The sequence below is a fragment of the Anomalospiza imberbis genome, chromosome 5 (genome assembly GCF_031753505.1).
Source record: "Anomalospiza imberbis isolate Cuckoo-Finch-1a 21T00152 chromosome 5, ASM3175350v1, whole genome shotgun sequence".
NCBI lineage: Eukaryota > Metazoa > Chordata > Aves > Passeriformes > Viduidae > Anomalospiza > Anomalospiza imberbis.
Window position 1 is genome coordinate 65072025 of NC_089685.1, and position 24292 is coordinate 65096316.

Genomic DNA, 24292 nt, shown 5'->3' on the forward strand with positions numbered 1-24292 from the left:
TCAGGAGACCATGATCATCTGATTTCCTATTTATTCCAAATGAAGAATATGCTATTTAAAACAATCAAAATATTATTTCTGCAATTATTTGTTGCTTATGATTGACATGACAAACTACTTCTGCACTCTCATTTCTCATGGGTATGTTTGGTAAGTTAGACAACTTGCTATATCTCTTCACCTTGCTTTTTACAAGGAACTTCCCTGTTGATGGACATTCTTCCCATCTGCACATCTACAAAACAAGATCACAGTCACCTATTGTCTTCTCAGGTGAAATGTAAGCACACTTACTTAAATAGCAGAAATATATAAATGTTAGAAGGATCAGATCTGCCTGGTTTGAGGCCTTAGTTCACAGATAAATACAATTATTGATGATACGAAATGTAACATAAATAAATTAGAGCAGAATGAAGCAATAATAACATTCTAGGTCTGCCTTGCTTCAGATGTATCTGGTTTAAGGCCCTAATGAACTTATTATGACCTGTCTTGAAGCAGTGTAGATGAGAAGTAAATAACTCATTATCAAAAAAGGTGTTTTCTAAATCTAAAATATCTAATTACATAGGAAGTTTCATTTATTTATTAAAGATGTGCCAATGACTGGATGAGGTTATTTGGTAAAGCAGAGTTTTCTACCATCTATTATTACTGGTATTCTGATCAGACTGTTAGCTGAACAGAATTTGGACTATAAATGGTGGGACTAGAATGGTATCATTCCCACAAATACTAGTCTATTTTTTGATTCCTTAGACTGAGTTTCTGTTTTCCTATTTGCAGTTTCTGGACTCTTAAACAAACTTATATTTGTATTTCTACTGGTGTGGAGGATGCTTTTGAAAACTGTACCATCTTATTGCTTTTAGCTTGATAAATTAGTCCTTTTTAAGTAGGGTGAGTGGTAATGCACTCTGTTGCTGCAGCTATTCAGTAGATGAAACTCTGTTCTCTAACACTTCTATGATCCTTACTGAAACTAAATTATTCAATGTGTAGCATTTGTGTTGCGTGACTTTCCGGCTCGTTGTGTAAGAGGGGTTTTAATTACATTAAACTGTGCCTCTTGGTCTCTGTGGGAGCTTCTGTCCTGCAACTAGCTGATGATTCATACAGCTTTTCATGATAATATTTTTGTTTATTTGGTTGTATTTGTATAGTAAGAGAGCTCTGTAAAGTATCATTTGTGGTGGAGCGTGAAAGTTTGTAGTTGTCTTCCAACGCCATTCACTGCTCTTCCATGTCTGAGCAACAGTAGTCTAATACTCATTTTTCCTTTAACTGTATCTAAAATTGAGCAAGGGCTTTTCTGCATCCTACTAGCTAAAAAAAGATACACATTGACTGCTAACTATGCTACTCCCCTAGCAGTCATAGTTAATTTAAAGCAGGTTAATTTCATGTTCCAAATGCACATATATTTCCAAAATATCATAAACTGATGCCTGGTGCCAGCCAGCCTTTACCTGCTCTGTGGCACTCAGGTGTTCTAGCCTCTTAACTTGATGATTATTTTGATATAAGTATCAACAATCATTACTTAAAATTGTAACAACTTTTCAGTTGCTATTTAAAGTAAGCGTATGTAAGTCACCTGAACTGGAGTCTATGCACACATGAAATTATTTATTCTACAGTAAAGGATTCTTTGAGATGTGTTGTCTACATCTACCCTCAGTACTCCAAGTCTGCTACCATTTGATCTCTAAGAAACAATTCTAGTGCCAAACCAGGTGTCTAGACCAACTTGGATTCTACAAATACTGTTTCTGACCTCTAGCTGCTTCACCAGAAAGACAAAGGTTTCCAAGTTGTGTATCACACTTTCAGCCTTTGCAGTCACTTTGGATATCCTATAGTGTCTAAAATGGCCATATGTGTCTGCATTTAGCCACCTGAATCTCTGCCCTTCATTTCACCTCTTCTTTTAAGCATCCTGTGTGTAATATTACTTTTAAAAGTAAATATAGCTACTTGTGAAAAGTAAACAACTTTGAGAGATATTAAATATGCCTATAAAGTTATTATTCTTAGATAAATTATTTTGCAAATTATTGTGTCATTTTTAAGATGATTTATGTTTTGTAAATACTTTTCAAAAGAAATTAAATGGTTATCCTCTCACATTTGCAACCCCAAAAAAAGTCATTAGGAGAAAGTAAATACAGTTAATTTTGTTTTTCTTCTCTCATTTTTCCCAATCAGTATTTATCACTAAAAGATGTGGTGATCTGCAAGCTTGATAAGACTATGATTTTTAGTGATTAGTTTCAATACAGTCACATGTAAGCAATTGTATAAAATTTCAGTGAATGTTCCACATAGAGTTGAAAATCTTAATCAAATTTTCTATGATTGTATATGTACCTGCATCTAGAACTGAAATTTCATTCTACAGCCACAGATATTTTCTAGATATTCTTTATTTTTGTACACTTTTTTGTCCCTACAACCTAACAGATTTAGCAAAAACTGAAAGAGACCATTTGGGGTAGGGGGCCTTTATTTTATATTATTTCTTATGAAAACACCAATTGCATTCTTTCTGGATTTGAAACACAAGTTGAAAAAGAGCATAGGTGATCTTGTATATGGAATGAAGGAAGAGACAAGATGAAGTATCTTAAAAATACTGTTCTGATCAGAAATATATTCTATATCGAGGTTAGAAAAGAGAAATGTATGGTCAGTTCAAATGACAGAACATACACTTTGTTTGCTTTCTGGCCTTGTCTCATGATGGGGGAAACTGAGTTGTTGCTAGGGTAAATCATCCATTTCAAATGAAATTGTTGTGCAATGTCTCCTTTTAGAAACATTATTCTAAGAATCATCCACTATTTCTTACAGTTTCTTTTGCCTTGTATATCGTAAGTTTTGTTCCCACTTGGTGGAAAAATTTGTCATTCCTTCTTTGCATGTGATGTGTGAAATGCCAGAAATGGAACATGTAACAAGTTTACAGTCTTCAACCAAAGGATATGGTTTCAAGAGCTCATCTATCACATTGATATTGCTTTACACTGATTTTAGTTATTAAGTGCCACCAAGTTTTCCTTTTGTATTACTCTGCCCTGCTGTACTATATTGTCAAATTAACATGTACTTTCTGAGCACAGCCACAACCCACTCAACTGCTTTCTGCTGAAGAGATCCCCACAGAATTTCTCGATGTGATTATATGTGAGCTCTCTGCAGAATTAAATTTTAAATACATTGCCATTCACCTCTCAGAATTTCTTATGAAACATTCACTAAAAATTGCAAAGACACACTGAGAGGATTTCTTTTTGCTTTTGCTGCATGGCAAAGCTGAAACATTCCAGCAGAATTTTAGCTTGAATGTGAGTGTTGAATTTGTCCAGCATTTCACCTGAGGGATGTTGACCATTATTTTATCAGTCTGATATATTTAGTCCATAAAAATGTTAGCATGTTATTTTTCTGAACAATCCTTATTTTGATGTGCAGGCATAAGGCAGAATTTTGTGCTGTAAAAGGTGATGGTTCATGAGAGCCTGTCTGTCTTTAAGATGTCTAGGAACCAAGCCTTATATAGTCACACAGAAAGAAATCCTCATGGAAACGGCATTATGGAGGTGGCAGCTGCAGCTCTTTATTTTTGTCTGTGTTGAATTTTGCAGTAAAAGGTTAACCCTTTATGTGATTGTGAAAATTACATTTATGTCCTCCTCTAATACAAATATGCATGTATCAAAAACAATTCTGAAGACGTCCAGAAGAGACAAAACAGCTCAATAAGAGCTAAAATTAACTCTGTACCAGATTGCAGTGCCATTGCTGAAAATTTGGACAAGACTATATTTAGGCATTATAATGTGGTTGGAATTAGCAGTAATAAATGCCTAATATCCTTCCTCACCCAAAGATTTCTTTCTTCATTACATGCTGGCAAGCAATGTTCAGAAAACTCCATATCTTTCCCTGAAAATCTTTCTCATCTTTTCAGTTTCTGATGGGTCATAATGAAATAATAAAGGTAGAGACAATGAGGCAGTAAAACCCCTCAGTACAGAGTCAAGTGCAGTCTGTGATGTTAAGGGGTGAATTGGCAGTTTTGAAGCTTATAAGAGCAAACTCCCAACCTACAGAGATGCTCACTATGATTTCTAAGGGAATGAGTTTTGAGAAGCTAGCAGTGTTGGAACCTGGGCACAGAGCCTGGAGACCATCAACAGCAACCTTGCCAACGACTTTTTGGTGGCTTCTCCAGATTTAGGAATGACCAGAAGAAGAAACTGGAGTCTGGCCGGACACTATTGCTCCTCTTCTGTGTTGTTGCTAGTGACAGTAGAAGCCCACAGTCTTCAGCACTTGCTTAAGTAATCTTTTTCTATCTCCCAGGTCCATTGTAACTTGCTATAAGTTTTCCTTGAGTGAGAAAACATTGTTCTGCCTCATCTAAGATATCTGCAGCCAAAGTGCTGCCATCAAAGAGCTGTAGCTTGGTTAGAGCACGGTGTTGTTTGCTGTGTGAAATAATGCCTCCCTGAATATTGCTACTTTTGTTTTTAAATACTATGAATTTTCTGTCTTACATCTTTTCTTGTTGATTATCCTCTCTTATGTTGCTTTGGCAATACAACTGATATCCTCACTACTGAGGGTATTCTAGTGTTTGCAAAGCAATCTTTACCATGCAAATATGCTTACCCATCCTTCTGTAAGAGGGTAGTTTCCAAATATTGCTCAGTTCTGACTGCTGGTTTTAGCAATCAACTGAATGTGAGGAAAAGGGAGTTGAGAATACATTTTTGGGCAGATATTACACATGTGCAAAGTGTGATGCTAAAAACATCTTTCTGGATCAAATGAAAACAGAAGTTGAATAGAATAATCAGGTCACAATACAGTTGTTACCATAGCTATAGAATAATTTTCTAGTGGATTTTTATTTTACATTAGAAATTTTGCACCATGGCAACAGCAATGCCTGTTAAAGATCTAACTCTGTCATTATAATTTATCTATTACAGCTCTTTTTATTAGTGTTATTAACAACTGTTATTCTCCTGAATGTACTTTAGTTAGGAACACGGAATCTCTTGAGATACAAATGTGAATAAGACGATTTCCAATTTTACATGAATGCAAAATTCACAGTATTCAGTATGCTTCTGATTTTCTTAATGTGCTCTGCAGTCTTGGAGTCAGAATCAGGAAAAAATATCTGAGTTTGATGAAGCATCTGTAAATTATAACTCTTGAATACTGAAAGTGAGAAATGGTATTCCATAGAGTTCTATATATGTACCACAAGCAACTGTGCTGGGGTGCATCATTGTGAAAATAAATAGCTGATTGAATTGCAGTCTGCTGCCTAAATACCAGTTTGGTTGTATATAAACTGGTGATAATAGCAATATGTATCTGTGGCTTTGAGATTATGGCACAACTGAATTTATTTGTAGCTCCAAATGTAAATGTTTTCCTTGTAGCACAGATATGGCAGTATCACAGTGATTTTCAGAAGTAATCCTCTCAGATGAATAAGCTTTATGTGCACTTTTAATAACACGAAAATTCTGTAGAAATGACATCTGTTTATGTTTTGGCATTTATGATACTATTTGCAAGTAAAAAGATAAAGAGGTAAGAAAAGCAGTATCTGGTAAGAAAGCAAGATCTCTTTCTGTTGTTTTTTTTTTTTTTTTTTTTTTAAATTACAAAAATAAATGTACTTGCAAAAAGAAAAAAAAAAATACTTATAAGCTGAATGCTTCTCTGGGACTGAGTCCAAGAGCTTGAACTTCCCCTGTTCCCTTGTGTCCCCACCCTCTTTCCTAAAGTTCCTTCTCATAAAGTTCACTCAAATGCCTGGGAGAAGAAAAACCTGTCATTATATAGCTGTTCACTGAGTATAGACTATGTAATGTAATTGTTTATATAAATTCTTAGTGCCAGTTAAGTTGGTTGAAATAATAATAACAAGAATTATTAAATGGTTTAATAGCATTGTTTTTTTCAATATACAGCAATATTTAAAAAAATAATTATTTTGATATGTTTAAAACCAGAAAATAATATATAAAATATCACATTTTTGCATTGCTACTAAGCTTCAAGAGAAATATTGATTTCAGTATCATTTTTCTTGAAGTTTATGACAGAAATATGCAGCAATTAAAAAAGTCTATCTCAGAGATGAGTAATTATTAAAAGATAGGATTTGAATTTTTTTATAAAGTTGCCTATTTTTTCAAGGGTATAGTAGTGATATTATCCTGTGTAAAGCTTTTCATTCCTTAAGTTCTTGAGAGGGAGATCTTGGATATTCTTATGAACAATGAATCTGCATTTTTAGATAATGGTGCAACTTGAAGAGGTTATTTAACATCTCACTTTTCAGGTCTTAGGTCAACAAATACTGACTTGGAATAAGAAAGAAAGTGTACTCTAGGAAATAATTTTATGATTACCGGTTGTATGGTTTATTTTTTTCCTTCTATGATTTCTTTAGAGCATGACAGGGAGTGATAGGCTACTGTACTATTTAGAGCAGTGCTATAGTCTACCTCTGTACTCTCCTTATTTGGTGAACATAAAAGTATTAAATATTAACTGCATTAGTAAACTAAAATAATAATGCAAGTCAGTATTCAAAGAGCATTAACCTTAAGAGTTATCAGGTCAAAAGCCAGAAGATTCAGAATTAGAATTGGTTCATTAAACTGTTGGATATCTGGAGGATTTCTAGTCCATCCTCCTCTTTGGAGCAGGACTGTCATCATGAGATCAGACATATTTTTTCCTAAACAGATCTTGAAACCATCCAGGGGTGCACATGTCACCACTCTGGATAACCTGTTTTAGGGCTGCAGTGCAGCATGTGATGCTGCTTACTTCTTAACCTTCATCATGACCACATGGATTTTTTTTTTCCTGACAGCCCCAGTATTTTTTGTTGCCTAGTATAGATGTGGCTTGCATTGCTCAAAGTTATGGGGTCAAGAAGGTATATCTAGAAGATCTTTGCTTACTTTGCCACATAATTAACAAAGCTCTCATTAAAAGTCTCTAGTAAGAGTCTACCTGTCTCTGCCAGGTCTTTTTTTGCTCTGGTCAAGACAGAACAAAGGTTACCCAAGTAGCCATTAACCATATTTCTTGGTTTTTGAATGATGAATTTGACACATTAGAGGTCTGATTTTTTTGATCTACTGAAATGAATAGTGACCATGCCTCGAAAATATTCTGTGTTTAAAAATGTCTAATACTCTGAACAAAGAAAATCTTGAGGAGTCTCAAATCAGATGCCTAAACATTTTTGCATTTTCAGCATTATATCCATATGCCTTATTTCCCATTTTTCAAATTAGCATAATATCACATTATAGTCTCACCTTAGAAGGATGCATGAGTTCATATTTGTGAATTTCTTAGATAGTGAACATCATAAAATTTTGAGAAGCTGTTAAAGAACTTGATATTCAAAGAAGAATTTAGATGCTGTGCAATAAATAGGTAATAAGACCACTCTTATTAAACAAAGAGAATATAAATCCCTGGAGATATTTAAAAGATGTGAAGATGTGACACTTGGGGACATGGATTGGTGGTGATGGTGGACTTGGCAGTGCTGGTTTAACAGTTGGACTTGATGATCTTAGAGGCCTTTTCCAAATGAACAGTTCTATGATACTATGAAAATGTTGAGGAGCTTCCTCATTAGGCAAACTTCATTCTCAACATTAAGTGAAATACGGTATTTTTGAAAACTAATAGTGATGTTTTAAAAAGTGAAATAGAGTCCTTGCTAACACATAAGAAGACTAATGGGTGCACAAGCAACCTTTGTTTTAATTTTTCCTGACTTCCTTAAGGTATTTTTGTATTTTAAAGATGAAAGTTATACCTAGAGTAGAATATATATACTTATGTGTACACAGTACTGTAAGGGTTGTGAAAGATCAACCTGAAAAAGTCTCATACAATATATTTGGAATCTTTGCTGCCACATCGACTATCAAAACAAGCAGAATTAGTGTTTTGATATGCTGTCACTGCATCACTGCTGGAAAGTAAGAGGCACACACACACTTTCTAGTGGTCAGTACATATTTTTACTGACCACAGGGGAATGGGAGTTCTCAGTAAGAACTTGTTTACAGCAGTAAATTGAGCAAAATCAGGGCATGAGATGCCACTGGTGCTTGGCAGTCTGTACTCTTAAACTGTTTGTGTTTTGCCAGTCTTTGGCCAATACTGAATAGATCCACTTAGACAGTCCCCAGACACAGTGCAAATTTTAGCTGAGATCAGAGACTACTCCCAGTAATTATTTGGATGGACCAGCTATGTCTTGAGAATGAGGAGAGTTTAACTTAAAGGACATGAGCCTAGCAATTCCTTCAGATCCTCATTGCTGGTGGCAAGTACTATTCAGTAACATAGATGTAGCAAAGCTAGTAGTGAAATTCTTGCAATCCAGGTTCTGTAAGCTTTTCTTTTTCCTAATTTATTCCCTCCTGGTTTGCTTTGTCCTGATGCAAATATTTCTCTCTTCAATGAGTTCAATACACAGCTATAAGATACCTGTCTGGAACATCAAGATAGGATTCAGTTCATGACAGATATATAAATGGTAGGTATCTGGACACAAACGGAATGCGGTCTCCCATAAGTCACTGGCAGTGTAGTTAGCCTAGTTAACAGAGTACAGAGAGTGATAGGTTCCACTCACTTTATTAATCTGATCTCTATGGTGGGAGCTAATGTGCTTCTTACCCATGTAGAAAAATGAGGTGACTTAATCTGAAGCAGAATCTCAGCTACTGTTTTTCATGTAAAGGAGTAACAACAAAGCCAGTCATTATTTGCATAATTTATTCCTCATTTTGAATTCACCTTCAGCATTGCAGACATATGTATAAATCAGCAACTTTCAGAAATCAAAGAGTGAATACCCCATGTCCTCCTTTTCACCTGAATTTTTCCCCTAAACCAAATTTTTCTGGGTTTATTGATCCCTTAAGCTCTGTCATGTCCTACATTTAACCTTTCTCCATAACACCTCACATCTTTTTGGTTGCCAAATGTCTGAAGTGTATATTCTAGTCAGTTGTTTCTCAAAGAAGAAAAGTATATTTTCTTAGGTTCTTAGAATTTTATCATACATACAAAAGCATTTAATTTTATATTTTTAAGCTGCTGACTAGTAAAAGAGTTTATGAAGTTTTGAAGTAGACACCAACATCTTTCTTCTGTCATTCATAAAGTCAAGCACTGCTTTCTTTTAGAAAGGATATTTTGAGACTTGATTGGTTTTTTGGGTTTTTTTGCCACCAGATATTTTAGTTAATTGGAGAAAACTGCTCAATATCTTTACACAATATGGCATGATGCTATGCTCACTTCATTGTGGTAGCTACTGCTGTGCTCAGAGTCCTACAGTTAGAGTTTATCTAGAACATACAACTTCTAGAAGGAATGAGATTAATTTATTTATCTTGAATGAAGTAGTTATAGAGATGTGACCATTAGTAGGGACACAGTTATTCTGACTAGAACATGCTGACTTAATGCTATGTTGATGGAGTGATGTTAACCACACCAACACTTTAGGTGAGTCAGCTCAGGCCTCCTTTTTTATCCCCCTCTCCTAGGTCTTTCAGCAACAAGTGTAAAAAAGAGCCACAGAATTTTAATAATCCACTCTAAACCTTGCCAAAGAAATGCATTTTTCTGAGGTTGCTTTTTATATTTATGTATATGCTAAGTTACATATAAAGTGTGCTTGAAAAGACTTGTGTTCTTTTTTCCCAATGGTTACTATTACTGTTCTCAAAAGTTCCCGAAAATAAAAACAACACTCAGATCTATTCCTTAAAGACTGTCAGTAAAAAGGCATAATAGTGTAAATTCACCATTATTATAATGCCTATAAAAAGAAAAATTACTAAGAATATTTGTGACAATAATGGTTCTTCATGTATTTTACCACCTACAAACTACCTACCTAATTCATCATACTAACTATGTAATTTGTGCACATTTCAACTCAATAGCAAATTAAAAGAGATATCATCAAGTTGATGGGATAGCAGTGGCCTATTTTATGTTATAAATTTGTTTTTTCATGGAATTTATATATAGCACTGAGCATTGTTGGTTGTTCTACCAGCAGATATTTTAGTCAGGATAAAATAGCCATATTTAAGATTTTTTTAAGAGCATAAAAATCAGTTCATGGCATAGGTGTCTTTTGTTTCTTTACACAAGAATGTACCAGGCAGCATTAAAAAGTAATTTTGAGGGTAAGGATTTTTTTGTTTGCAGTATTTTATCACCCTTTTATGTTTACAAGGTATTCTCTCATTTCAGAGCAACGTAGCCAGGGTGAAACATCCACTGAAAGTGAGCTTCCTGAAGGACACCCTGCTGAGCAGTTTGCAGGTTTACTTCATGGATCATCACCTGCATGTGACCCACCTGAAAATCCACTCCAGCTGTACAGCAAAGTAAACCTGTGCAGTGGGCCACTGGAGAAAAGCATTCTGAGCAAGAGTGCGGCGCAGCAGATACAGCTAAGGAAAGAGAGCAGCTCTGATCCTCCTGTTAAGAAAAAAAAGCCACCAATTGTAAACAGAACCATATTTCATACTAAGAATAAACCAGCAGAAAATCATACCCTGGTTGGTGCACCAAGGATCAGTGAACAATGGGTTATTACCACTGGGGGATTTGTGGAGCGAGCGTGCACGCTGGGCAGAATACGATCTTTACCAAAGACCTTGCTGGAAATGCATTTGTGCAAAAATGTTTCAAAATCTGATTCTAATCTTATCACCCATCCACCAAATGATAAAAAAGCAAGAAGCAATTGGAGTGAACCCACACCAAAGCCACAGTGCTCCAAAGGGAATTCAGAGAGAACACCTTCCTTCACATCAGAGTGGGAAGAAGTAAGTTTTTTTCATTTTTTAAGTACTGTGGTCTCGTGAAGACACTTTTATTGTTTTCAGTTTCGGAGACAAAATGTGAATATTCCACACTGCAATCCTCAGAGCGGATGTCACAGGGTGCTGCATGGGAGTTCAACAGCTGGCACAAAATGCAAAGCATTTCTGTTCACATGCTGCCCACTCAATAAAGTCTATTGTTTCCCTAGTGAATGAAGTTAACCAGAAGTAATTCTGCAATTTTTTGTGGCGCTGAAATTATTGTCTACTAAAGCCTTCACCACTTACAATAATAATGTTGGTAAAATCCTTAGTAACTCTGCCTATTGTTTACATATTTGCTAATTATTTCCACCATGGCAGTGCACATCAGCAAGAGCCAGGAGAAAATGGCAGCAACAGAGAATTGATTGGGCATTCTACAAACCCTCCTTATGTATCGTATCCTCTAACTGCTGTGTAGCCTGTGTACAAAATGCTTGGTACATATCTGGCTGCTGTGTGAAGAGGGAATATTCTTATAGCTGCAATGAATTCAGGACTTCTAACAGAAATTTCCACACTGAATTTGTAGTGCACATGCTTGCTCATATGAGAGACTTTATTTTAGGTTTAGAATTCAATTTAAATTAATTTTTAGACACCTTATGTTTAACTTTTTTTTTCCTGTACTGAATTTCAAGAATGTAAAGGGTTCTTCATAGACACAGAAGTGCCCATCTCATTGAGGTAAATTAAGAGTGTGAAATGTTTAGATCTTTACTGCTCCTACAGAGAAGGGAGCATTTCTCTTTAAAATGACTAGAGTGGGGAAATTCATCTATCTCCAGGGTGCTATTGTGTTCAGAAAGAACCCCAAGTTTGATTATGTGGTTGGTTATTTTTCTAGGCAAATGTTTCAAGCTAGCCTAAGTGTCTGATTTGATAGGGCATTTTAAGGCACTTTTGTGAGGGAAATACTCTGACAGTGAAGATGTACTAAGGATATCAGGTTTTGATCTTTACAGCTTGGATATGTTGTTATAAAATGCTGATTAGAATCAGGTCCAGGTCTGCCTTTCTACATGGTCATCAAGGTTTGATCTTAAAAAAGTGCCATAATATATGTATGTATTTATATATAAAGTATGAATGCTCAATCTGCAGATTCTGTCATAATTTCCAGACTTTCTTCTGTCACCAGTGATTAATACATACTTTTCCTACTAGTCCTAATATTAAGCTTAGCGAAGTGTGTTTCTCTTTGTCTACCTTCTTAGTCCACAGCAACCTTTTGATTCACTTTTTGGTTTGTCCTGTTCTTACAGAAAATAAAATAGATACAGTGGTTTTGACCTAGTAAGTTCAATGTGCCTTAGAAACATGTGAGTAAGTTTTGGGATCAGTGCAGTGTTGTTTCACAGAGAATGTTGTTCTGTGGTATATGAGGACACAACTATGTTTCATACCTATTTAGTGCCCTTGGGGCAGATGGAAAGAAAAGGGGGCTAGGAAATTCTCTGGAAATATTAATTGAACAATTGATCTAATTGTGTGCATTTTAAATAGTTTGGAACATACAAAATAATTTTTTTATTCATTAATATTACTGCTTAAATAAACTACTAGTGGTCATACCTACATGACCAGAGTCATCAGTACATAAGGAACTCTACCATGGAAGAAGAAATACTAGTCCCAAGCCTTAGTTTTGCTAACATACAAAATTGCAAATCAAATTGCAATCTCCAAAGCTGAGAAATTAATTATCTACTTTTGATTTATGCATTTTTACAATTTTGATTGTTTTTTTTCCTAATGAGGGTAATAATGCCATAAATCTATGCATGAAAAATTAAAATAAAATACTGAAGATGGGATCCTTCAATTGTTTCACTGTTCTCTTTTTTGTAGATTGATAAAATCATGAGTTCAATAGATGCTGGAATTAATACTGGACTGGGGGAGATGAAAGATCACGCTACAAGTAAGGAAAAACAACCGACTATTTAATTTTGACGTAATTGTCCATAGGGAAACTGTGGATAAGACATTGCTAAGTAACCCACTGTGGTGAAATCATTTGTAGATATTTGAATAACCATGAACAGAATCTATGTTGTTTACTGTTAGAGATGCATTAGGCCCAGTGGCCTGGAGCTGTTGCTTTAAATAGCATATTGGAGTCATTAATGTTGTTTTGAAATCTTACCAGAAAAAATACTCCATTAATGTCTTTGTATTGAAGCCTTTCTTCTAGGGGGGTATTTTACAATCTTTTTCAGATGACGTTTTTTTTGGCATGATGGAACTCTGAGTATATATAATCCATTCACTGCTGACACTTTTTAAAGTATTTTATTAAATAATGCTGCTTCGAGGAAATATTTGGCACAGGGCTGAAAATGTTGCTGACAGACAGTGACTGGTGTTAGCAATGATGGGAAAATTTGAAAACCTCTGCTACCAAGTCATGCTTAGCCTGTTGGTCTGTCAGCATAAACCTGTGCATCTGTGGTGATAAGAATTTTTAAAGCATTTTATTATGTCTTCTCCCCAACTCACGGAGGGAAAACTGACTTGCATGTCTGAATAATTTAGTCCTGAGGCAAAGCTGTGTTATTTAGCTGTACTGGTACATCCCTGCTAAAAATTGCATTGAGTTTATATATAGGGTAGGATGTTATGTACCTTATCGCTTAAAATTTGGAAAAGGATTTATTTGAACTACTGTCCATTTCATGCGCATTACACATATACAGGATGAAACTGTGTCTTATCAATTAAATATAATTGACAGAGTTATTTTAACAGTAGCTTGAAGTGAAAAGGGGATCTAGGATAATGAGAAAATAACTGATTTGAATGCAAATATAATTGCAGATAAAACAAGCAGACTCAGCTTTTTTTTTTTTTTTTTCCCTAAAAAGAGTAAGGGGCAATATCATGAGAAGTGCAAGGCATGTTGTTCTGGCAGTCTGTTCTTTCTGCAACTTGCAGCATTGGAAAACAGAACTGTTCACAGACAAACTCCACGTTAGTAGATAGTGAATAATTTCTGAAGATATTATAAATAATTCAGGACTTTCTGTGTCATATTTTATCATGGTAGTTGTACTGGGTCTGCTGGAGATGGAGTTATCTTTCCCACAGCAGCCTTCACAGTTCTTTGCGTGAGTAGCTAGAAAGGTGTTCATCTGTCAAACACTGGTGCTCGCTCAGCACCAAGGCTGCCTCTCCAACATTCCCCCCTCACCAGTAGGGAGAGGGTGGGCAAGACCTTGGGAGGGGACATACCCAGGACAGCTGACTCAAGCTGCAAAGGAATATTCCATACCATACAGGGCTGTACAGCAATAAAAGCTAAGAAAAAGGAGAGGGAGGCTGGATATCACCAGCTAATAGGAAGTAGAGAATAATTTTTTTTTTTCCTTTGGTTTTGCACAGACCTTTTCTTTTGCTGTATTAAACTGCCTTTATCTTGACCCAAGGGGGTTTTTTCTGTCTTATTCTCTCCTGTGCCCTGTCTTGCTCAGGGCAGTGGCTTGCTGGGCACCTGGCATGCAGCCAGGGTCAGCTTCCCACAGCAGCTCACAGGCACCAAAGGCAGAATCAGGTAGGGTAAGAAACTGCAGAGCAAGTAAAAGCCATGAATTGGAGACAATAGCAACAATAGTATATGTTTGAAAATTTCCATATTTTAGTGATGTGTAAATACTACTCTGTTTGTTCCCATGATTGACCACTGCTTTTCATTTTCTACTTTTTTAAGATCAGAAAATACCTCACATCTCTTGTCATCAGCCATTTTGCACTTCTACTGCTTACCTTATTTTTCTTGACATAGAAATACGGCATTCAGTGTTTCAACCCTTGCAGATAGCAGAAGATCTACTCTTTGCTTCTTTTCCCAGAGTGGACATTGAGTCCTTACTTACTTTCTATTCAGTGTGCAGCTTTCTGAACACCAACATTTTTTGTCTTTCCTGTCAACTCGTTAACGGTCTTTAGCTAGTTTAGGATGAAAACTTGATTTTGCTCTTAATTAAGACATCAAGCTATGATCAATCAAAATACTCCTATCTTTCCTTAAATTGAATCAGTTTCGCGTTACATGCAGCTTGCAATAAATACATGTTTTTCTGCTTATCATTAATATTTTTAATGTTCAGAGTGTGTAAGTCAAAGAAACTTCTACTGTTGAACTGCAAGCATCTAGACTATTGAGCACTGTATTCAGGACACTTTACTTGTCTAATAACTTTCTAGCAAGCAGCAGAATTCCTGGTAATACTGAAGAGTAAATGTAGCTTCCTGTGGGATCCTTCATTTTAGTGTTTGCTTAGTCCTGCACTTCATATTATACTTCAGTGTTTTCATGAACTGCTAAAAAAAACCCAAAAATATGTAAAATTCAAGCACAAATGCTCTACCAGTCGTGAACATAAAAAGCTTTTTGTACTACAAAGTATCTCATTCTCAGTGAAAAATATTTGAGAGGAAATATGTGATATGCTCATAATTAAATAGCTATATTTAAAATTAGACAATGATGACATCTTGTGATGAAATTCTTGAATGGACTTGCCAGAACTTTGGCTTATATTTTTCTGCTGGTGGTGTCTGGAAAGACTTCTCTTGGATCTCCAGAGAAATGTCTTAAGAAGCAATTAGAGGAGCAGTAAAAGGAGCGATTCAAAAGTGAGTATGCTCATGAGGACTTCATCCATGGCATGCATTCAGGAACAAAAAAGTTAAAGCAGAGCTTTCCATTTGGTAGCAGTACAGGTACTGGAGGAGCAAACTTAAAACTACAGAGAGGAAGATGGCTGTTGATATCCTCTGACAAATTAAAAGCAGGAGTGCTGACCAGGAATCAAGTAAGAACAACTCTTGATAACAGAAAAAAACCCCAAATACTAGCCCAAGGAATAAAAAATCCCTGTTACCAAGAGGAAATAAAAGGTGCTGCTGGCTACTGATTTTCTACTTAAGGTGATGTGGAAACATCTACAACACCTGGCACTTAAATTATGGCTGATGTGCTTCTTCAAAGAGTCACATTTTGCCGAATTACAAAGGATTGCACCAACCATTAGCATAGTATAAAGAACAATAATGGTACTGCTAAGAATGATCCCAGCAAACCAAAAGTTCTTATCAGGCTCTGTGGCAGTGAATAAAGAAGTGGAAGATTCAAGGTAATGTCTCTCATCTCATGTCCAAGTCTAGCATCAGTCAGATACACCCTAAATGAAACGCTTCTCTCTCCTGAGAGAAATTTAAAATGAGAACCATTTGGCAAGAAGAAAAATCATAATCTTAAATAAGGCAACTTTGAACATAGGCCTTGTCCTGGGATTATTTAAAACAAGATTAAAGAAGTGACTAGAGAAAGTCATGGGTAAGTTTGCATGGTATTTTAGCTGCTAATGGTAGAATAAAGAGAAACAGAGAAGAAATAACTGAAGAGTTAATGAGGAAAAAAGGAATTAATTGGATATTATGACAAAATTTACATTGTAGGTACTTTATCATATATGTCACAATAGTAATACAGTCATATAGAAGAAGGGAAGAAGAGAGGAACTTTTGGCTTGTATTTCAAAACCAGTTGCTTTGAGATCTCAAAAATAGGATTAGATAGAGCTTTTAAATATCTGTTGGTGTCCAGGGAAGCAGTAACGAATATATTTGTTCTTGATACTTTTCCAAAGACATTGGACATAATAGTAATGGGGGTTTTTAGTTGCCATTTATGTGTAAGAAATTACATTGACAGACTGCCCAGGGGAAAAAAAAGCTGAAAAAGGTAGATGTTTACAAATTCAGAGATTTTATTTTAAGAAATATATAGGTTCAAGACAAATCTGTGGGGTTTTCAACAGAAATCTACAGATGACCATAGTACAGCCTTCACCAATGTGAAAAAGAGAAAGTGTAAAGACTAGCTGAGCTAAGTTTTCATCTCTTCTTCCACCTTAGGCGAAATGAGGAAAATTTCTCTTTACTAAACATGGTGGAATAACACGTGTGTAGAGACATGTCAGAAGTGCCAAAGCACTCAGTGAGAAACAACTAGCAATATTTAATATAACAATTTTATTAGTACATTAATAGATAGAAGAACAGCAAAGAAATCTTCAGTACCTGAGAGAGCTACTGGAGGAAAGGAAAGGGTGCATGGAGTAGGTGCACAGAAGGGAAAAGCACACAGTGATTTTTTTTTACATGAGTTTACTGTAGTTTGTTGGTGAACTTATGACATGCACAGTTAATCCTAGAGCTAAAACCTCAATTGTAGATAAGGAAATAACAGACTCTATAGGTTAGGTTTCTTAACTGTCTGCAAAACTTAGACCTAGTAGTGGCTTTCTGTGAGATTTCATGAAGGATGTATCAGGTACCAAAAGACTAAATAAGAATAACATAGATCTTATCTTTAAAAGAGGAAAGAAAGAAAGATGTGGGGAATTATTTTCAACTAATAAACAAGTCAATGAACAGATATACTACTTTAAGCAGCTAGAAGAAATAATTAATAAACAATGTGGATTTTCCAAGAGCAAACCTATAAAAGCCTTCTAATTCCTTTCTAGAGTGGATAGGAAATATTAGGTAAGGGAAAAACAGTAGATGTCCAGTATTTGGACTTCAGTTAGGGTTTTGACACCATCTCATCTGTTTTTCTTGCAAATTAATTAAGAAAGCATAAGCTTGATGAAAGTAATGGTAAGTCAGACAGATTAATCTTATTCATAATGTCTAAATTCAGAGTTCTGGCGTGTGGACTGCATTGAGCACATCTGAGCCATTAATGCTTAGTTAGACAAGCAGACACTTTTTTGTTATTGGTCATTGTGTCTAAATGTCTGAAGCATGCAAAATGGCACTGGTGCCTTAGAGGAGCTCCTCAGATGTCGCTGTCTAAAATTACCGAAAATGAATCTTCCTCTGTTCTGCAGGACAAGATTATAAAGGTGATATAGTGAAGCATCTAAATAGATTATTATTAGGAAGATTATAAGTTTTGTCACATCCAGCAGCATCTGCAAGACTTTTGAATAGATGCCAGAATGAGAAAGAATAACAGTTGGGATATAACTGACCTTAGCTTGAGTCAGAATGGAATACATCACTTTGAGTCTATTTCGCAATAATTCTTTGACTACCATGATAATATGATTTAGAAGGTGCCTGTCTACAAAGTAAAACTTCTTGAAAACTTCTTAGAAACACTAAAATTTTATATTTTCTTTGCCTAATTAGAAACAATTTTTTTTCCAACAATAAGTCTTTCAAGACATACACAGCAGTAAACTTGTGTTAGTTGGAGCTTGGTAGCTGTTTGCAGGTGTGTGACTCAGGGTTTACTTTGCAAATCACTTGGAAAGGAATAATCAAAAATAATCTACTTCAAAAAAAACCCCAAAACTAAAATGGGTAATGGATATCATATCATCATCGTGATTAAAGCTAGAATTGTGTCAAATCAGAGCAGTTAAAATAATGAGTAAGGAAATAATTGTTGAAAGTCATTCCACATCAAAATAGTCAACAATAATTTTAGTTTTTTGAGAGAGTCACTTCTGTCAAATGTGTTCTAGCACATGAAGGGTGATTTACAGTTTTATAATCCTACTGATCATAAATTCTGTTTTGGATGCTGTCCATAAATGCACTAAACAGTTGCTGTGTGTATACAAGTCAGGATATTTTTGGTCACCTGAGAATGTACCTACCCTTGAGTGCTCTCATTGTTCCACCTAGAGGCAGAAAGGGTAGAGTTTACTGAATTATCTTAATTTTCTTGATCTAAAATTTTAGTTTGAAATATATTGTCAAGCCTTTTTCTTACAGCTGAAATAAAAAAAAATCTTATTGCATTTAGGAAGATTGTATTTTAAAGGGTTTTGTGTTGCTCTTTTGTGAGAGCAATGCCTTTTCCTGTGCTTGGAGATAATCCTAGCACCTCTTCCAGTATCTATGCCTTAATATCAATATCAAAGCTACAAACCTTGCTCAATGACACAGCCTGAGTGCTTGTCTTTCAAAGATTAATGTTGCTTTTTACTGGAAGAGGTATATGAAGCAGAATCACGCCACATGAAGAAAAATACTTTCAAGGATGCTAGCAAATCTTGTGGAATATTTACTTTAGCAGTATGTATCCTCATGTGTACAGCATCAGAGAGGCTCATGAGTTGGCTCTTTTAGGGCTGCTTTGAAACCAGAAGGACTCTGAAACACTGAAGGCTATGCCTGAGCTGACTGCACTAGCTGTATCTCATTTGAAAGCAGAACTCCACTGCATTGTGCTGTATTCAGAATAAACCTACAATTCCACTTTATGTCAGGCTTTTTTTACAAACAAGACCTTATTGCTTCTCGATGTGCCCACTGTATGTTTGTGTTTCAATGTCATGTAGTCCAAACTTAATGCCAGTAGGTTACAGAGCAGTGAATTAGAATATATTTTGTAGTGCTCTTTCTCAATTCTTCCATTTCAGGATAAAAGTTGTAGACAGTCATCATGCAAAATTTATCTTCATTGTTTATTTGTTTATTCCCTTTGTTTCTTTGTTTATTTACCCTCTCTATTGATACAAAAAAGGCTATTATTGATGATTTCTCCTTTGCAGTATGGGGAAAATTTTAAGAAATTTTGCTTTTCAGATTTGTAAGGGAAATTACTTTGAGCACAAAGATTGGGAAAATAAAGTAGATAAAGTAGACCAGCTTAGGAAAAGATGGAATCAGGTGGGGCCACATCCAGAAAAGATGACTGGGAAGAATAAGGGTTCATGCTGCACCCTGTACAGCTGTAAGACAATTGAAATTGGGCAAAACCATTGACTGCCTGAAACTGCATGCTTGGTTTCCTCTCTGTCTCCCCCCTGTTCCACTGCCACTGCTCAGACATGAAGCCTTCATCGTCTTTAGTGTGTTCTGCCTATGAAAGCTAATACATTGACTGAAAAGTCAAACTTTCTTTTAACAAACGAAGCCTTGTTAGGCTGGCCCTTTTTTGTTTGTTGCCATATGGTTGCAGTTTTGGCAAAGTGGTTTTCCTCCAAAGCTGTTAATATCCTTCCAAGAGCTGAAAACAGATAAAATGTAAGTACTTAAGGCAGAATTTTAATTGGATATGTGTAGGCATGTTGGCATAAGGCAGATTTCACAGTGGTACATTATAGACTTAAAAGTATATATTTTTTTGTAATTTATTCCCTGTTTTGCAGCATTTACCTTGTCCTTTTAAAATCTCCATTTGGTTAAAATAAGATTTTTGATAAAGTGGACATAATTAATAGAATTTAATGAAATGAGCCATGAAACTTCTCACTAAAAAGGACACCTCTTAAGCTAACAGTTTTGAACACATAATTTTGCAATAGCCAACCACAACAACCAGACAGTAAAATAAGGGTAACATCACTTCTCTCGCAGCTTCCCTTAGAAGCTGTTATGCTGTGCAAAAAGACCAAAATACCTGTAGTATCATAGATGGCAAAAAAGTAAAAGACAGAAGGAACCTGACTCTGTAGCTGATAAGACGAGGCAGCTCCAGCAGCTGGTATCTGCTCCCAGTGCTATTTGATGCTTCCTCAATAGGAAATTCACTTCAGTCTGAAATTACTAAGCTGCAGGTCTTTGAACTCTTTAGCAACAATTATGGGACTGCACTTTAGGAAAAAGAAACACACATTTGTGTTTGGTTCTGCCCTTCCTTGTATCCTATCAACAGCTGGAATGTGAATGTGGAATTTTAATTTGCAATGGCAGAACAGCTGGGGGGAATTTGAATAACCCAAGTCAATATGTGATGTTATGGAAGGCAGAAGTGACTTTTCTTTTAGGTAAATGGTTTTCACTCAGTCCCACTCTTGTATGAAGCCTGTCACACTCAGTACCCAAGAGCAAGGAGGTGTGCATGTGTGCGTGACCAAGTTGCTTGTCCACGGTCACTTCTGTGTATTCTGGTAGGCTGACCGTTGCATTCTTAGCGTATCTGTTGGATTTCTTTTGATTAGGACAAGCAAACTTCTTTTTCATAGAACTTTAGGAACCAGCCTTTGCTGTGGTATGGTCCTTTTGATCCAAAATTTTCTTCAGTGGCACTCATTGTTTTTGCTTCTTTTTCTTAGATATTGTAGGCCATCCTTTTGGAATAATAAAAAGATGAGTATCACATGCAATATGCTGTAATGTTGCTGTAGTGCAGGGTCTTCTGCTGATAAATTGTCTGAGCTGTTGTTTTATCAGAGCACACTCCTCCTCTTGACAGGAACATATTCCCTAGTGTTTTACCACTGCCAGCAGTGTCCTTGATTATCAGCACAGACCATGCCTTTAACTCTTTGATGCACTGCGTCTTCTGGTGTTTTCACATATGCATTTCTGCCCCCGCATTATTCATATCAATCTTTCTATTTCTGTTAATAATATCTTCATTTCAAATTATTTGAATGGCTACTTAAGTGTGTGCAGTCATCTAGATTATAAAATAGTGGAGAACAGAAGACATATAGCTATAAAATATTAGGAAGAAATATTTTTAACATTTATTTTCTGAGAACATGATAGTCCTAACGTATTGCATGTCACTGAATTTACCTAAAGATCATACAAATTCTACAGAAGTTATCACACATAATTGGGGTAATATTTTATTTTTATTTCTACATCATAAAAACCTAAACAAGATATAAAAATGTATCTGTTTTAATGATTAATTGAATCCCAAAACAAACCTTACAGAAACTGGGCAAACTGCAAGATAATTGTAGAGCTTTTAGCTATGTTTCATAACAAATGCAGTGGGAGTTGGATGCAAAAGCTGCAGGCATTTATTTTATTTTCTTATACTCAAGTATTCCTATTATATTAAAAATTTTACCCTGTAGTGTCTTAAATGTAATATTCAGCTCTATATTCTTCATACACCAATTTTATTTGAAACAGCTTACTACAATGAAAGACTCAGGCTAAGCAGAATATAGAGTAAAATTGTAAGTCATTAGACCATATTTACCAAAGTAGCCTTTAACTCTGATACGTTTTCTTTTTACATTTCCACTCTCTCTGTAAGTGCCAATCAACATTTACCTTTTGTCTTTGTCCATGCTTTTTATGTCCAGTGTTAGGCTTCTTTTTCCAAAACGGTTGCAGAGCAATTCGGTCATTATATTCACAGACTTGGATAAATGATTTCTGTCATATGTCTTCTAGAGGGAATAGAGAATATTGATAGCAAACAAAGAAACTTAGGAAAAAGGAACTATAATGTCATAAATATTGACATCCATCAGAGAGTAAATGTATAGCTTAATTCTTGTCAATTGTGGTGTAGTCTACTGCTGGCTGTCAGACCTTGTCTGCAACAGAACTGCTTGAGCAGAGGAGTCTTCTACAAACTCTCTTTTAACTGGAGGATTGACATGTAATTTTGACTGACTTAATATGCTGAGACTTTTCAGTGGTATTTTCCCACATCAGATGTAATGTTCTGTTGAAACAGCATAGGAAATTAAGGCCCTATTTCAATACTGAAATTTTCTCTTTTTTAAAAAATAAAAATTAAAACCATCAGCAGTCTGGTCTGCTGTACCATTATTTCTGAGTAACTGAACTTTGATTTTTCCCCTCACATACAAATACAAACAATGTATTATTCTTTGGAAAATTTTGTTGGATCTTGCGGCTTTTGTTTTTCTCTGCCCCGGTCTCAGGCAGCTGGGGTGCCTGGCTAGCTTAATTGGTAGAGCATGAGACTCTTACTCTTAGGGTTGTGGGTTCAAGCCCCACACTGGGCACCACTTGCAGCTTTTGTTTTTCTCTGCCCCGGTCTCGGGCAGCTGGAGCACCCGGCTAGGCACTGCCTTCTGGTGAGACCAAGGCTGCCGCGTGCTCAGAGGCTCTAGGGCTGAGCGCTCTGGGGTGGGTAATGCAGCTTTTGTTGCCGTACACTGAGAGGAAGTGAAGGGACGAGAGAAGGCACACCTTGTCCTGCATGGCTGAGAACTGTTTATTCCCGTGTGGCCGCAGCGGTGGTCATAGTGGTGTTCCCAGGTCGCGCACGTGGACAAAGGAAGCATTGGGTTAAATAGGGGGAGGGCAGACAAGGGCGAAAGCCCCCCTCGCCCAATGGGGACACACGACAGGGGAGTGACATGGACCACGGCAACCTACAGGAGCATTACAGAGGTGGGTACAGTGTTCTGGGACAAATAGGGTTGCAAGGATGGGGTGACTGACACAGAACTTTCAGGAATAAACAGGGGGTGGCTAAAAGATGGACATGTAAGAGCTCCTATGGTAGACAGCTTGGAGCAGACCATTGTGAGGGGGAAATAGGGGTACAGAGAACCAACCTAACTAACATTTATTAAAACCCCTAACTGAACCAACCCGGCATACAACAGGATCTAAAGGGTTTGTTTTTATTTTCTAGAAATACTTATTCTCAGAAAGAGGAGTAATGTATACTGAATCCCCACCATCTCGTCTCTTTTTTTTTCTTAAACTAATAGCTGATCCATCCATTCTGTTGTTAAATATGGTTAAAAAAGAAGTCTTTGTGACCACAGATATGAACAATTTATGTACAGTTTGAATGCTATTCAAATCTATGAAAATTCAAATAGTGTGATTACCACTGTTATTAAAGCCTTGTTTCAGTATTTTTAAAATATTCTCAAATTATATAATTTCCTTATAGAAGAAGTGAGAGATATTGAGTTATAAAGAAGTATGTTCGTATGTCATGATATAGAGCTGTATTATATAAAATGCTACTATTTTTTTGAGATAGAGTGCAGAATGGTATGAATACATAGAATGCAAAACTCAGAAAATCAGATTTTCAGTGACTTCCAAGGGCATGAAGCTCAGAAATACTGACAAATAATAGTAAAATGGAGAGTTCAGTAGTACGATATTTAAGCATGTTTGGGGACAGTGCTTAGAAATACTGTCTATGTTTCTCTACAGAAAATCAAAAGTTAAGTGAATAAAAGTTATTCTCACTTTTAAAAGTTTGGATATACCTGCCTATGGCCCTAACCTTACAAAATTGTGCTGATAAAAAGAAACCATGTTAGATCTCAAATTAGTTGGTGGTGAAAGTTGCTTAAAAAGTAGTATTGCTCACATCACCTCCTGGGTTCTATTGGTTCCTAACACTTAAGTGGATTTAAAAATATTTCTGAGGATGATGTTAATGCTGCATTCTGCTCTTCCTGGTCAATTCTCTCCTCTGTCAGACCAGTCCCTGAAGTCACTGAGCTGTATGGAATGTATCTTTTTCCACCATGGGGTTGAATATATGTCTGAGCTTTGCCCATCTAGATAAAAGGATCAACAAAGGAAGATTATGGATTTCA

The 24292-nt window shown here is 36.0% G+C and overlaps 1 protein-coding gene and 1 non-coding gene across 9 annotated transcripts in view; both read left to right on the forward strand.

The window, feature by feature from the left end:
* Window positions 1–24292, forward strand: part of ANKS1B (ankyrin repeat and sterile alpha motif domain containing 1B) — a 401048-nt gene that overhangs the window by 179147 nt on the left and 197609 nt on the right. For all 8 annotated transcript variants that reach the window (XM_068191650.1, XM_068191661.1, XM_068191653.1 and 5 more), the window contains exons 13-14: window positions 10351–10931; window positions 12822–12894. In XM_068191650.1, coding sequence (XP_068047751.1) covers window positions 10351–10931; window positions 12822–12894 — 654 coding nt within the window. The remainder of the gene's footprint in view (window positions 1–10350; window positions 10932–12821; window positions 12895–24292) is intronic.
* On the forward strand, window positions 22651–22723 carry TRNAK-CUU (transfer RNA lysine (anticodon CUU)). The gene has a single exon. It is a non-coding gene; the product is annotated as a tRNA-Lys (tRNA).